The following is a 15,831-nucleotide window of genomic DNA, read 5'->3' as shown; positions in this document are numbered from 1 at the left end:
TAGTGTCACGTATTTTTATTGTTGATTGTATTAAAATTTTCTAGGTAAACAATCATCTGTAAATGATAGAAAGTTGATTTCCTTTCTGATACTTACAATTTGGATTTATTTTCTTGTGTAGTTGCAATGATAGAGCTTTCAGGATAATTTTAAATAATAATGATAATAGTGTACTTCTTTGTCTTCTCCCTAACTTGACTGGGAATGCATCTAGCCTTCCAAGGTTATATATGATTTTGGCTATTGGCTTGGGGTAGGTAGTACTTTTCATTTAATGGAGAATTGTTTTAGTTGTGATTAATAAGAATAAAAGAACAAATAGATTAAAAATTTTATAAGTAGTTTTTTCAACAGCTATTTTAGTAATCACTACATCTTTTCCTTTGACTTATTAATGTGCTGGGTTATATTGATAAATTCCTCAACATTAAATTGTCTTTACGTTCCGGGAGCAAATACTGGTAATGTAGATTTATTCCTGGATTCTGTATGCTGGTGAATATACTTTTATATTTCTGAAGCTGTATACTTAAGCTTTTTTAATTTATGAAATTTTACTATGTGGATTATAGTCAGTACTCTTAAATCTCACAAAAATTCAGCTAAGACTGAATTAAAGCATAGCAGGAAATTTACTGATTCAAACCACAGAATCAAATAAAGAGCTTTGGAACCCAGAATCTGAGATAATGTCCCTGTGGTTCTTTTCCTGTATCTTTCATTTCTTCTTCCCCCTTGTTGATCCCCTCTCCGCCTACCCCCACCAAGCCCAGCTTTATTGAGATACAATCAATATATAACATTGTGTAAGTTTAAGGTACACAATATGATGGTTTGATACATACATATATTGTGAAATAATTACTGCAATAAGGTTAGTTAACACATCTATCACCTCACATAAATAGAACTTTTTTTTGTGGTGAGAACATTTAAGATTTATTCTCTTATTACCAACTTTCAAGTATATAATACAGTATTGTTCGCTATAATCACCATGCTGAATATTAGATCCTCAGGACTTGTTCATCTTATAACTGGAAGTTTGTACCCTTTGACAGTGACTACCCATTTCTCCCCTTCCCTGGCCCCTGGCAACCACCCTTCCACTCTCTGTTTCTGAGTTCAGCTTTTTAAAAGATTCCACATATAAGTGAGATCATATGGTATTTTTCTTTCTCTATCAGACTTATTTCTCTTAGTCTGAATGCCCTGAAGGTCCATCCATGTTGTTGCAAATGGCAGGATTGGTTGTTCGGGAATGTGTTGTTTAATTTCCATATTTTTGTGAATTTTCCAGTTTTCTTTCTGTTACTGATTTCTAGTTACACCACTGTGGTCAAGATAGAGACCAGATGGGATTTCAATCTTCTTAAGTCTTGCTCTGTTGCCCAGCATATGATTTATCTTGTGGAATGTATACATACAGAATACCAAATATGTATTCTGCTGCTGTTGCATGGAATGTTCTGTCTATGTCTTTTGGTCCATTTTGCTCTGTAGTGTTCTTCAGGTCTGTTTCCTTATTACATTTCTGTCTGGATCATCCATCCAGTATTAAAACTGAAGTCCCCTATACTATTATTATATTGTTGTCTATTTCTCCCTTTAGTTCTGTTATTATTTGCATTAAATATTAGATGCTCCAATGTAGGGTGTATATATACTTATAATTGTTATATCCTCTTGATGAATTGACCCCTTTATCACTATGCAATGACCTTCTTTGTCTCTTGTGATTGATTTTGACTGAAAGTCTATTATATGTGATATAAGTGTAGCTACTTCTGCTCTCTTTTGGTTACCATTTGCATAGATATCATTTTCCATCTCTTTACTTTCAACCTATATATGTCCTTAAAGCTAAAGTGAGTCTCTTGTTGGCAACATATTGTTAGATCTTGATTTTTTAATCCATTCAACCACTTTGTGTCTTTTGATATGGGAATTTAGTTCATTTATGTTTAAAGTATTTAATTATTGATAGGTAAAGACCTACTGCCTGTCAGTTTGTTAAGTGTTTGTTGACTGTTTTTTAGCTCTTTTGCCCCTCTCTGTCTTCTTTTGTGATTTATTTTTTTGTAGTGCATGTTTTAATTCCTTTCTCTTTATCTTTTGTGTTTAAGTTTCTTCCCTTTGTGGTTACCATGAGGCTTACATAAAATATTTTATAGCTATAACAGTCTATTTTAAGCTGATAACAACTTACCTTCAATTGTATACACAGCTCTACACTTTTACTTCTCCTTTCCTTGTATTTTATGCTATTGATGTCATACTTTACATCTTTTTATATTGTGCATCCATTAACAAATTATTGTACCTATAGTTATTTTTTTCATCATTTTTTCTTCCATTTTTATTGAGATATAATTGATGTACAGCACTGTATACGTTTAGGGTGTACAGCATAATGGTTTGACTTACATACATCATAAAATGATTATCAGTAAGTTTAGTGAACATCCATCATCTCATATAGATACAAAATTAAGGAAATACTTTCTTCTTGTGGTGAGAACTCTTAGGGTTTACTCTTGTAACAACTTTCATATGTAACACACAGCAGTGTTCATTACATTAATCGTGTTGTACATTCATCCCTAGTACTTACTTATCTTATAACTAGAATTTGTACCTTTTGACCCCCTTCATCCAGTTATCTGTCCCCCGAACCCCACCTCTGGTAACCACAAATCTGATCTCTTTTTCTATGAGTTTGTCTGTTTGTGTTTTGAAGTATAGTTGACCTACAAAACTATGTTAGTTCCTAGCGCACAACAGGGTGATGCAATATTTTCAATTGTTACAAAATTATCAGCATGATAGCTCTGGTTACCAACTGTCACCATACAAAGATATTATGTTATTATTGACTATATTCCCCTTGCTGTACATTTCATTCCCATGCCTCATTTGGAGTTTGTGTCTCTTAATTTCCCTCACGTATTTCACTCATTCCCCCACCTTCTTCCCCTCTGGCAACCACCTATTTGTTCTCTTTATTAATGACTCTGTTTCTACTTGGTTATATTTGTTCATTTGTTTTGGTTTTTAGATTACACATATAAGTAAAATCATATGGTATTTGTCATTCTCTGTCTGAGTTATTCCACTTCGCATAATACCCTCTGGGTCCATCCGCGTTGTTGCAACATTCTTATTATGGCTGAGTAATATTTCATTGTATGCATGTGTATGTGTGCGTGTGTGTGCATATGAACATAGGGGTGCATATATCTTTTTAAATTAGTGTTTTTGTTTTATTTGTAAAACTACCCAGAAGTGAAACTTCTGGGTCATATAATAGTTCTATTTTTAATTTTTTGAGGGACCTCCATATTGTTTTCCATAGCAGCTGCACCAATTTATATTCTCACCAACAGTGCACAGGAGTTCCTTTTTCTCCACATCCTTGGCAACACTTGTCATTTATTGCCTTTTCGATAATAGCTATTCTGACAGGTGTGAGGTAATCTCTCATTGTGGTTTTGACTTGCCCGTTTCCCTGATGATTAGTGATGTTGAGCATCTTTTTATGTGATGCCTGCTGGTCATCTGAATGTCTTCTTTGGAAAAATGTCTACTCAGATTCTCTTCTCATTTTTAAATCATGTGGTTTGTTTTTTGGATGTTGAGTTATATGAGTTGTGTGTGTGTGTGTGTGTGTGTGTGTGTGTGTATTTTGGATAATTTACCCCTTATCAGATACATCATTTGCAAATATCTCTCCCATTCAGTAGATGACCTTTTCATTTTGTTGATAGTTTCCTTTGCTATGCAAAAGCTTTTTAGTTTGCTGATTTCCTTCCCTGAGGAGACATATCCAAAACAATATTATACCGTTAGTTATTTTTGATTTTTTTAAAAAACTTTTATACTCGAGATAAAGTGATTTACACACCATCATTCCAGTATTAGAATATTTTGATTTTGACTATATATTTACCTTTACCAATGAGTTTTATAGTTTTTTATGTTTTCATATTGTTACTTAGTGTCCTTTCATTTCAACTTGAAGAAGTCTCTTTATCAATTCTTGTAAGGCATGTCTAGTGGTGATGAAATCCCCTAGCTTTGTTTGTCTGGGAATGTCTTTAACTTTCCATTTCCGAAGGACAGGTTAGTACTCGTGGTTGGCAATTTTTTTCACTCAGTGCATTGAATATATCATCTCACTCTCTCTCGGCTTGCAAGGTTTCTTTAGAAAAATCCACTGATAGCCATACTGGGCTGCTGGTGGATTTCCCTAATATGTGATGAGTCATTTTTCTCTTGCTACTTTTAAAATTCTCTCCTTGTCTTTAACTTTTAACATTTTGATTATTGATTATAATGTGTCTCAGAGCAATCTTCTTTGGGTTGACCTTGCTTGGGGTCCTGTGAGCTTCCTGTACCTGAATGTCCATATTCTCCCAAGGTTTCAGAATTTTTCTGCTATTAATTCTTTTTTTTTTTTTTTAATTTTTGGCTGCATTGGGTCTTTGTTGCTGTGTGCAGGCTTTCTCTAGTTGCGGCGAGTGGGGGCTACTCTTCATTGCAGTGTGTGGGCTTCTCATTGCGGTGGCTTGCTGTGGAGCTTGGGCTCTAGGCATGCGGGCTTCAATAGTTGTGGTGAGTGGGCTCAGTAGTTGTGGCTCACGGGCTTAGTTGCTTCGCGGCATGTGGGATCTTCCCGGACCAGGGATCGAACCTGCGTCCCCTGAATTGGCAGGCGGATTCTTAATCCCTGCACCACCAGGAAGTCCCTGCTATTAATTCTTTAAACTTTCTTTCTGCTCCTTTCTTTCTTTTCTTTCTGGGACTCCCATGATGCGAATGTTTGTTTCCTTGATGGTGTCCCGTAATTCACATTGGCTTTCTTCACTCTTTCTTATTCTTTTTTTCTTTTTGTTTCTCTAACGGGCTAATTTCAAGTGATCTGTCTTTGAGTTCACTGATTCTTTCTCCTGGATGATTAAGTTGGTTGTTGAACCTCTCTGCTGAATTTTTCATTTCTGTCATTGTATTCTTCTGTAGGGTTTCTTTTTGGTTACTTTTAATGGTTCCTATTTCTTTATTAAACTTCTCATTATGTTCATTCATCGTTTTCCTGATTTTGCTGGGTTGGCTACCTGTGTTCTCTCACATTTCATTCAGTTCCTTAATGATGATTATTTTGAGTTCTTTATCAGTCAGACTATAGATCTTCATTCTTTGGGGTCATTTATTGGAACTTTATTAGTTTCTTTTGGTGTTGTCATATTTGCTTGATTCTTCCATGTAGCCTTGCATTGGTGCCTGTGCATTTGAAGGAGCACCAGTCTTTACAGACTGGTTTCAGCTGGTAAACACCTCCTGTCTGTTCTGTGTGCTGATGGGATTACCTCTGGGATCTCAGTCTGCCTGGTTTGGAGCTGGTTACAAAGCTGTTTCTGGATGTGCAGCAGGGCCTGCAGTTGGTGAACTTTTTATCATGGACTTGGTAGGGCATGGGTGCTGACTGGTCCCTAGGTGGACTGAACTTCCTCCAATACCTTTTTCAGGAGGTGGCCCCAGGACAGGGGTCTGCCTCAGGGTCCACAGTTATGTCTTTAAACAGCAGGCCTATTACCAGTTGCATAGATGGGTGGGGCTCTCATCAGGTACCTAAGAGGGCTGCTGTCTGTTCATTAATTGGGTCCCTGGATGGGCAGGACTAGCCCTGGACTGTGACTGAGATTGGCTGGAATGAAATCCCAGAGCTGTTTCAGATTCCACAGCCAAAACTGAAGGCTGTAGGCCTAGTTCTTGAGGCATGGATGTGCATGTCCCCAGCCAGGTCCTTGGACATGCTGGGCTGCTTCCTGACTGGCTTGAGGGGCTGGAGCTGAGTGTAGCACCAGTTCAGGATCTCATGAGGCACAGACATGAGTATCTCCTTTCTAGTGTCTCTTCATATAAGGGCACTAATCCCATTGGACCAGGGCTTCACCATCATGACCTCAACAAACCTTAATTACACATCTTCAGATACCATCACATGTGGATTAGGGCCTCAGCATATGAATTTTGAGGGGAACACAATCACTGAGCTGTAACAGACAGCCACTAGAATGGACTTTAGTTAATTGAAGTTGGATAATATTCATTCCTGCCTCATTGCCTATGTAGCTTTTGCTGTTGAGTCGTGCATTGTACTCCGTGTGCTAAAGTCTGGTTTACCTCAACATTTGTACATTTCAGTTGTTTTGGGTTGTTTATTCTTGGTTTGGACATAAGGAAGAAATATTGGTCAGGGTTCTCCAGAGAAACAGAACCAAAAGGGTGTGTGTGTGTGTGTGTGTGTGTGTGTGTGTGTGTGTGTTTATATATATAAGGCTTTTTATGAGGAATTAGCTTACACAATTATGGAAGATAAGAAATCCCAAGATCTCAGTGGGCAAGTTGGAGACCCAGAAGAGCTGATGGTGTAGTTCCAGTTCAAAGGCTAGTGGGTTTGAGTCCCAGAAAGAGTTATGATTCGGTTTGAGTCCAGAGGCAGGACAAAACCAATGTCCCACCTAGAGGGCAGGCAGGTAGGAGAAATTCTCTCTTATTTGGAGGAGGGTCAGCCTTTTCATTTTATTCAGGCCATTAACTGATTGGACGAGACCAATATACGGACAATCTGCTTTACTCATTTGATCAACTTATGTGTTAAGCACATCCAAAAACATCCCACAGAAACGTCTAGAATAATATTAGATCAAATATCTAGGCACTCTGTGGCCCAGTCAAGTTGATACATGAAATTAACCATCACAGGTCCACACCTTGTCAGCTTGGTGTCCGTATGCATCTCCTTAAACCATACATAATCTCCAAGACAATAAAAATCTTCAAAACAATCTTGAAGACAATAGCACGGTCATAATTCTACCTAACATGGTAGAACTGTGTACAACCATTGTATCCTGCTTACAACCGAAAATGCACTAAATCCTACTTCGAAGAGGAGATAAAAATCTTTGGCCATTGTTTACTTTTCTTAATATCCTGTAACTTAAATCCTGTGATGTAAAGTTAACAATACTTAAAGTCAATACATTGTGAGTTACCTAAGGGACTAAGAGAGAGAAGAAAAAGATATTTGATACACATATACACACAAGCATATCATAACAAAATAAGGAGGAAATACTCGTGATAATTACAGTTTTTGTTTCTGTAATATAGTTATAGCTGGTATGTTTAACGACCTTCTTCCCTACTAATTCTGTATTCTCTTTGCCGTCAGCAACGACCTCAGCTGATTATGGTTCTTTACTTGGCAGGATGCCCTAAACCTTCATTCCTGAAGGCTCTGGGCTATTAGTAGTCCTGCCAGGATTGGGTTGTTGTAGTTCTCTATTGGTCTTTATCACAGGGTATGATAATACTAAGAAATGCCCTAAGGGATCGCCTGTATTCCAGACATACTCTTCCTTACTACCATTGTGGAGTAGCAGTCCAATTTCCCCTTGGGAGTCAGGATCAGTAACCCCAGCCTACGGTAACTCCCTTCTTTGTTTATTCAGAGGCATGAACTAACTGGAAGTCTTAACTTCCAGTTCAGTGGCATCACTGTTGTGTCTCCTGATGGAAGCATAACTCCCTCTAGAGCTAAGACTTCTAGGCCAACAGAGCATAAGGTCCTGGGAGCAGTAAGCAAATATTTTGCTAGTGGGTCACAAGGAGAAATAGTAAGTGGTGCCACTGCACTTCCACCCCTTCGTTCCTGGACCCATGGCTCCTGGCGCCCTCTGTCTCATATAGGTGGACACATAAAAGTAATCATCACAGTCAGTTATTACAAGTTATGAAGTTCAGAGTGAAAATGTGAATTGGAAAAAAAATCTGTAAAAGATGGTGGATTGTAATATTCCTTTATCCTGTTCGCCTTGCCAATATCTCTCAAAATATAAAGGAACAAATTAGGGAATAGATTCCAAAGTGTGAAGTATATATGAGATTTCATCAGTAGATAAAAACTTCAACACGTTTTGAAACTGAAAGAGGAGAGAAAGTATTGATAGTTTGACTGAGTAGTGGGACCTACAACTTACAGTGCAGACTGATAGGGTGTGAACAAAGAGCCTGTATCTTAGTCTGGCAGAACCCTAAACAGATCGGTGATTTGGAAACAGTGGTTATAGCTGAGAGGGGTTGGTGGAGGGAGGCATGGTATTGAAAATGGACTTAAATTTATTCTACCAGTGGAGAGGCTAGCTCTTCTGTCTGTCTGCTTCTCCTATCTTGTCAACAAAGCATCAGCAGCCAGTTGCCTGTTCCCCTGGGAACAGGTTGGAGATGAGAAGATAAGATTTTTGATATTATTTGGTCATCCTCCTAGGAGATGTCTGTCTCCCTGTCCTAACCCTAGTATACTGTTCTCCTTCATGCATGTATAACTGGACTATAGATGGATTGTTACATAAACTTGGACAATTCTGTGAGGAAGCTGAACAAAAAGACTGAAACAGAAAAATGAGAGAGAAGATAAAAGCCTGCAAGGATCAACTAAAGATTTTAAAATCCAACTAATTTAAATCTCTAATTTAGAGAAAGAAAACAGTGAAGCGAACTTGTGTCAGAGTACTTGTGAAGAATAGCTTCCAGAGACAAACCCCTGGCCCCCCCAAAACAAACAAAGGTCACATATAAAGGGATGAGATTGAGAATTGAAATCTGGAAACCAAGGGAGCAACACATTCATGTTTCTGAAAGATTCTCAACCTAGAATTCTATACACAGCCAGAGTAGCAATGAAGTGAGAGAGCACAATAAAAACATTTTAGACAATGTATCGTTTCAAATTTTCTTTTCAGAAAATTTATCTTTATTTATCCTGTCTTAGGAAATCATCTAACACAATGTTCTAACAAATGAGGAAGTACACCAAAAAGAGAATTATAGTCTAGGACACAGAAGAACGTCAAAGAGAAATTCTAAAATTGCAGCTATGTACCAGGCCAGTAGAGTAATCAATTTAGATTGGAGCAAGTGCACCCTGCAGGGAGGTTTCTAGAGAAAGAGGGAACTTGAAAGAGGAAAGGAGATGAGAACTTTTTTTTTTTTTTCTTTTTTTTTTTTTTGTGAAGAGATTGAATACTGATATGACAAAGGCCAGTTGTATAAGAAGAAAGACAAGTATTAGCTGTAGCAAAAACAAAAGCTATATAAGAAGGAAAATACACTCTTAGTAACTCGCTTTGAAATCAACAGTGTTTTGTCCTAATTGTTGGCAAGGGACATTTGTTCCCTTCTTTATTGTTTCCTTGTGGAGGAACTTCCATGATAATAACATTCCCAGGCTTTTAAGTGACTGGGAGGTGAGAAGAGGCTGGGAGAGCGGCACTTAAGACTCTCAGAGGATATTAAAGGAATGCAGATCCTACTGTGAGGTGGACTCCATCAAGAAGCCAACCCATGAGCGTCTGGGGATGCTTTGCCTGCAGATCCCCCCAAGTGGCCAACAGGCACCTCCAGCTTGCTGCATGCCTTACCCAGACACCCTTCACCCTGTGGCCAGCACTCTACATGCCCTCCCAACAGTGGTGCAAGAGTGAGCTTTTGCAGACAGCTAGTGAGCATGTGCAGAGAGCCAGCTAGAATCTGCTGGCCAGAGAGGGAACGCAGATTTGAGCTCCAGCTTTGGAAAGGGTTGTCAGCACTTGGCTTGGTATGTTGCAGGATTGAGAGAAGAGAATAGGCTTAAGAATTCTTCCCTAAGAGGGAGCAAGAAGTATGGAGCGGGCATGTCCTAGAGAATCTGAGAAAGCCTCAGAATCCCTAGCAGGACTGAAAGAAGGTATTTCTCTCATAAAGGTAGTTAGTAAAGACTGGAGGAGTTGACTGCTACTTCAGATGTGAAGAGAGTAATGCAGAACTTCCAGGAACATGAAAAGTCAAGCAAAGATGACAACACCAAAGGATCACAGTAATCTTCCAGTAACTGATCCCAAAGACATGATGATCTGTAATGTACCAATAAAGAATTCAAATAGCTGTTTGAAGGATGCTCAATGATCATAGAAAAGACAATTTAATGAGATCAGGAAAGCAATGCATGAACAAAATGACAAGTTTAACAAAGAGATAGAAATCATAAAAAAAGAACCAAACAAATTCTGGAGCTGAAGAATATAATGGATGAAATGAAAAAAATATAATAGAGAGCATCAACCTTAGAATGCATGAAGCAGAAGAAAGAATCTGTGAGCTGGAAGATAGGAACTTTGAAATGATCCATTCAGAGGAAAAGAATAACAGAAGAATGAAAAAGCGTGAAGGAAGCTGATGTGATCTATGGCATAACATCAAAAGAAGCAATTTGTGAATTATTGAGTTCCAGAGTAAACTAGGGAGAAAGGGGCAGAAAGCTCATTTAACAGAATGATGGCTGAGAACTTCCCAAAGCTGAGGAGAGAATTGGATATCCAAGTTCGCGAAGCAAATGGGTCATCAAACAAGTTCAACTGAGAGATCTTCTTCAAGACACATTATAATAAATCTGTCAAAAATTAAAGAAAAAGAATTAAAGAAAATGCAGCAAGAAAACGGAAACTTGCAGCTTACAAAGGAAACTGCACAAGGCTATCAGTGGATTTCTCAGCAGAAATCTTACAGGCCATATTCCTATTCATTTATTCTGCTTAGTCCATATTCATATCTTTCTGTTTTTCTGTTGGGTTATCTTTGTTATTGTTTTTACAGGCTCCTCATATATAAAGAATATTAACTGATAGTTATGTCTGTTGTAAATATTTTTTTCCAGTTTGTCATTTGTTTTGCCATAAAAAATTAAAATATCATGGAATCATTTCAATTTTGTCTCTTAAAAAGAATGTATATTTGCATGAATTAGTTTCATAATTAGTCGTGATATTGGAAGACAGGTTTTGTCTTGTCACAAAGTGTCCTTTTATTCTTATTTTGGAAAGAATTTTAAAAATTAACATGAGTGTCAAATTTTATCAAATTTTTTTTTTTTTTTTTTGCGGTACACGGGCCTCTCACTGCTGTGGCCTCTCCCGTTGCGGAGCACAGGCTCCGGATGCGCAAGCTCAGCGGCCATGGCTCACGGGCCCAGCCGCTCCGCGGCATGTGGGATCCTCCCAGACTGGGGCACGAACCCGTGTCCCCTGCATCAGCAGGCAGACTCTCAACCACTGTGCCACCAGGGAAGCCCTCAAATACTTTTGTGATATTTATTTTAATAATGACAATTTATGTAAGGTATTATAGTAATAGATTTCCTATCATTGATCCTTTTCTGTAGTAGTGGGATCATCTCTGACTTGAAAAAAATCCATTTGTGCATGTTTTACTTTGAATTTTCACATCTATATATGTATGGAAGGAAAGATTATAGTTTTATCTTTGTTTTTGGCCTTTGTGTCATCTTTGATCATTAGTTCTATCTAAATTAGTTAATTTCACTTATTTTTCTAAATTTTCAAATATGTGATATGGGAATTAACTATTCCTGAAAAGTGTGAAAGAATTCACCTATGAAATAATCTACACCCAGGTCTGTTTTTTTCTGGCTAGTTTATTAATGTGTTCAAGTTTTCTTTACTCATTACTTCTTTTTTTTTCAGATCTGTAGAAATTTCCAGTGTGTAAATGCGTCTGTTCTGAATTATGACTGTGATATTCAGAAAAAGTGTCACGGACATGGGGTAGGTAATAGCCTCTTTTGGTTTATTCATGAAAGTGATGCTGAATAATGAGAATTCTTAGTGAGGATTCTCTGTAAGACTTCTTAGATTTTTAGATATTGGGGAATTTAGATACCTGATAAATTGTTCATTCTTAAAAAGTGTCTATGGATTTGCATGAATTTAGTCTTTTCTCTTGGTTTCTATTCTTGAGTTCATCATGTAGAGCAACATTCACAATTAACAAAAGTGGTGTTTTGTTTTGAAGGTATGTAACAGCAATAAGAATTGTCACTGTGACAGCGGCTGGGCTCCCCCCTATTGTGAGGCTACAGGGTACGGAGGAAGTGTGGATAGTGGACCTGCATACAATGGCAAGTAATGTGGAGGGAAGTTAGTGTGGTCTCTCAGTGGCCCATGTCAAAAGTGGGGCATCCTTGTCCCTTGCCCTCACTTCCACATCTGTTAATCTATTTGTGTCTTTATATTTAAAGTTGGTTTCCTGTAGGTGGCCTATAGCTGGGTCTAATCCACTCTGCCCATCTCTGCCTTTTTTTTTTTTTTTTTTTTTTTTGTGGTACACAGGTCTCTCACTGTTGTGGCCTCTCCCATTGCGGAGCACAGGCTCCGGACGCGCAGGCCCAGCGGCCATGGCTCACAGACCCAGCCGCTCCGTGGCATGTGGGGTCTTCCCGGACCTGGGCATGAACCCATGTCCGCTGCATCGGCAGGTGGACTCTCAACCACTGCGCCACCAGGGAAGCCCATCTCTGCCTTTCAATTGAGTTGTTTTGGCCAATTATATTTAATTTGATTATTGATATGTTTGGGTTTAAATCTACCATATTGATATTTTTCTATCACAGTCTCCCTTCATGTGATACTGTGCCATTTCAGGATCCTTCCATTTCTCTCCTCTCAGCTTTTGTGCTATTGTCATCATACTACATATGTTATAAACCTATAATACATTGTAATTATTTTTGCTTTAAATAGTTGATTATTTTTAAAAGAAATTTAAATAATAGAAAAGATCTTTATATTTACCCACATAGTTACCATTTCTGGTGCTCTTCATTTTTTTGTGTAAAGTCAGATTTCCATCTGGCATCATTCAATTTCTGCTTGAAGGTCTTCTTTTCACATTTCTGTTGGTGACAAATACTTTTAGCTTTGTATATCTGAAAAAGTCTTTATTTTGCCTTCCTTCTGGAATGATGACTGGGTAAAGAATTCTAAGGTGACAGTTTTTTCCCCCCTTTTACTTCTTCACAGATGTTCCTATGTTGTCTTCTGACTTGCACTGTTTTTCCTGAGAAATCTGCCATCATCTTTTTTTTTTTTTTCGTTTTCTGTTTATAGTGTGTCTCTTTTTTACCCTCTGGTTGCTTATAAGATTATCTCTTTATCTCTCATTTTTAGTATTTGATTATAATGTGCCTTGGTGTGCTTGGGATTTCTTAAACTTTTTGGATTTGTGCTTTTGTAGTTTTCTTCAAATTTGGAAACATTTTGGTCATTATTTCCTCAAATATTTTTTCTTCCATTTTCCTTCTTTTTCCTCTCCCTCAGGGACTCCAATTACATGTATATTTGACTACTTGGAGTTCTTTCACATCTCAGTGATTTGCCTTGATTTTTAAAAATTCTTTATTCTTTGTGTTTAACTTTGAATAGTTTCTATTGTTATTCTTCAAGTTCACTCTTCTGTGATGTCTGATCTGCCATTAATTCCATCCAGTTTATTCTTTATCTTAGACATTGAAGTTTTTATCTCTGTAAGTTCTATTTCTCCCTCCCTTTTCCTTTCGTTTTCTTTCTTTCTTTCTCTCTCTTTCTTTCTTTCCCTCTCTCTTTTTCTTTGCCTGCTTTCCTTCCTTCCTTCCTCCCTCCCTCCATCCCTCCTTCCCTCCCTCCCTCTCTCTCTCCCTCCCTTCTACTCTCTCTTTCTCTGTTCCTCCCTCCCTCCCTTCCTTCCTTCTTTCCTTCCTCATGTCTCTACACAGCATGTTCAATCTTTACTTATCTTCTTGAACATGTAGAATACATCTATAATAATTTCTAATGTCCTTGTCTACTAATTCTATCATTTCTTAGTTTTGATTGATTGACTTTCTCCTCATTTTGGGTCATATTTTTCTGCTTCTTTGCATGCCTTCTAACGTTTTTACTGAACGCCAGAAATTGTGAAATTTGCCTGTTGTATATTAGGTGTTTTTGAATTTCTATTGCTGAACTTTGGGCTTAAGCTTAAGTGGGCTTAAGCTACATGGATGTAGTATGGTTCTTTTGAATCTTTTTTTTAAGCTCTATTGGGGGGACCTGAGCAGCATTTAGCCTAGGGCTGATTTTGCCCCATTACTGAGGCAAACCCCTTCTGTTTATTCTACTCAATGCCATTAACTATGGAGTTTTCCACTGGAAATGGCAGGAACAGGTATTCTTTCCAGTCCTGTGTGAGTTCTTGGGTTTATTCCCACTCATCCTTTCAGGTGATTCTTTCTATGGCTTCAGGTGGTTTCCTTACATGCATACACTGATCAGTATTCAACTGAGTATTTGAGGGGAACCCTTTGCAGATCTTTCAAGTTCTATCTGTGCAGCTGCCTCCCTTCTGGTACTTTGCCCGTGAACTCTAGTTGTCTTGGCTTCTTCCTCAGACAACTAGCGTGCATTCCTCTACTCGAGGAGACCACTTGGTTTTGCTTGGATTCCCACACCCCTCATCACAGTCTGTTAATTTTCTCTAGGCAGCAAACTGGGATTGTTGTGAAGCTCACCTTATTTGCTTTCTGTCTCTCAGGGATCATTGTTCTTTATTGCCTTATATCCAATGCCATGAAAACCATTGCGTCATTTATTTTGCCTGGTTTTCTGGTTGTTATAGCTGACGGGATAAATCTGGTCCCTATTACTCCATCTTGTCTAGAAGCGGAAGTCAGAACTATGGATGTTAATGGCTGTTTATCATTCCATTGATGGATGTGCCATAACTTGACTTAGCTGTTGTTTAATTATTTGACATTAGGTTGTTTCTAAGTTTTCGATACACATTGATAACATTGTAGTGTATATCTTAATACTCATGCATTTTTCCCAATTGAAGTATAAATTGCCAGTTATGGTATTATTAGATTGAAAGGTATAATCCTTTTTATGATTCTTTATTTTTAATTAATTAATTTTATTTTATTTTTTAATTTCTTAAAATTTTTGGCTACATTGGGTCTTCATTGCTGCCTGCGGGCTTTCTCTAGTTGTGGTGAGTTGGGGCTACTCTTTGTTGCGGTGCGCAGGCTTCTCACTGCGGTGGCTTCTCTTATTGTGGAGCACAGCCTCAAGGCACATGGGCTTCAGTAGTTGTGGCACATGGGCTCAGTAGTTGTGGCTCATGGGCTCTAGAGCGCAGGCTCAGTAGTTGTGGTGCACGGGCTTAGTTGCTCCGCGGCATGTGGGATCTTCCCGAACCAGGGCTCAAACCTGTGTCCCCTGCATTGGCAGGCAGATTCTTAACCACCACTGTGCCACCAGGGAAGCCCTAGATATGATTTTTTATGCAGGGAAGGCTACAGGTGTTTTTTTTTATGATTCTTGATAAAAATTCCAAATGAACTTGTGTAATGCCACTGACAGTATGAAGGTACCAATTTTAACATAACCTGGCCAGTGTTGGATGCTTTAATTTAAATTTTGTCTACTTATTAGTGAGTATAAACTGATATATCAAGCTTACTTTAATTTTTCATATTTTTATTTTTAATTGGGTTGAGTGTTTCATATAACTTTTGGAACAGAAAGTTTTGGTACTTTTACAAATTTAAAACTATGAGGATAATTTCACAGTTTACCACTCGTGTTCATATTTACTATATTCTTTCACTAAAGAACATGAAACAGACAAAATTAATGTTAATTAATGAATTTTTAAAATTATAATAAGACTTTAAATCCATAAGCCATAAAAAATAAGATTGATGAATTCAGCTACCTCAGAACAATAAACTTATGCATGGAGAAAAGCATTGTACCATAAGACAAATGACAAAATGGGGAAAATATTTCCAACTCACATACAGATAAAACTATTCTCCCTAACATATAAAGGCTTTTAGAAACTGAGAAGAAAGAAAAACAATAGACCAACAGAAAAACAGTCAAAGGACTGAGAAGAAAAAGAAGTACAATGTTT

At 37.8% G+C, this 15,831-nt stretch overlaps 1 protein-coding gene across 2 annotated transcripts in view; it reads left to right on the top strand.

The window, feature by feature from the left end:
* ADAM9 (ADAM metallopeptidase domain 9) overlaps positions 1–15,831 on the top strand; it is a 101,824-nt gene that overhangs the window by 72,568 nt on the left and 13,425 nt on the right. For both annotated transcript variants that reach the window (XM_029226435.1, XM_029226436.1), the window contains 2 exons: positions 11,583–11,663; positions 11,911–12,016. In XM_029226435.1, coding sequence (XP_029082268.1) covers positions 11,583–11,663; positions 11,911–12,016 — 187 coding nt within the window. The remainder of the gene's footprint in view (positions 1–11,582; positions 11,664–11,910; positions 12,017–15,831) is intronic.

The sequence above is a fragment of the Monodon monoceros genome, unplaced genomic scaffold (assembly GCF_005190385.1).
Source record: "Monodon monoceros isolate NGI ecotype Baffin Bay Population unplaced genomic scaffold, NGI_Narwhal_1 Super_Scaffold_17, whole genome shotgun sequence".
Classification (NCBI taxonomy): domain Eukaryota; kingdom Metazoa; phylum Chordata; class Mammalia; order Artiodactyla; family Monodontidae; genus Monodon; species Monodon monoceros.
Note: the sequence above shows the minus strand (reverse complement) of the source record. Positions and strands in the feature narration are given on the sequence as shown.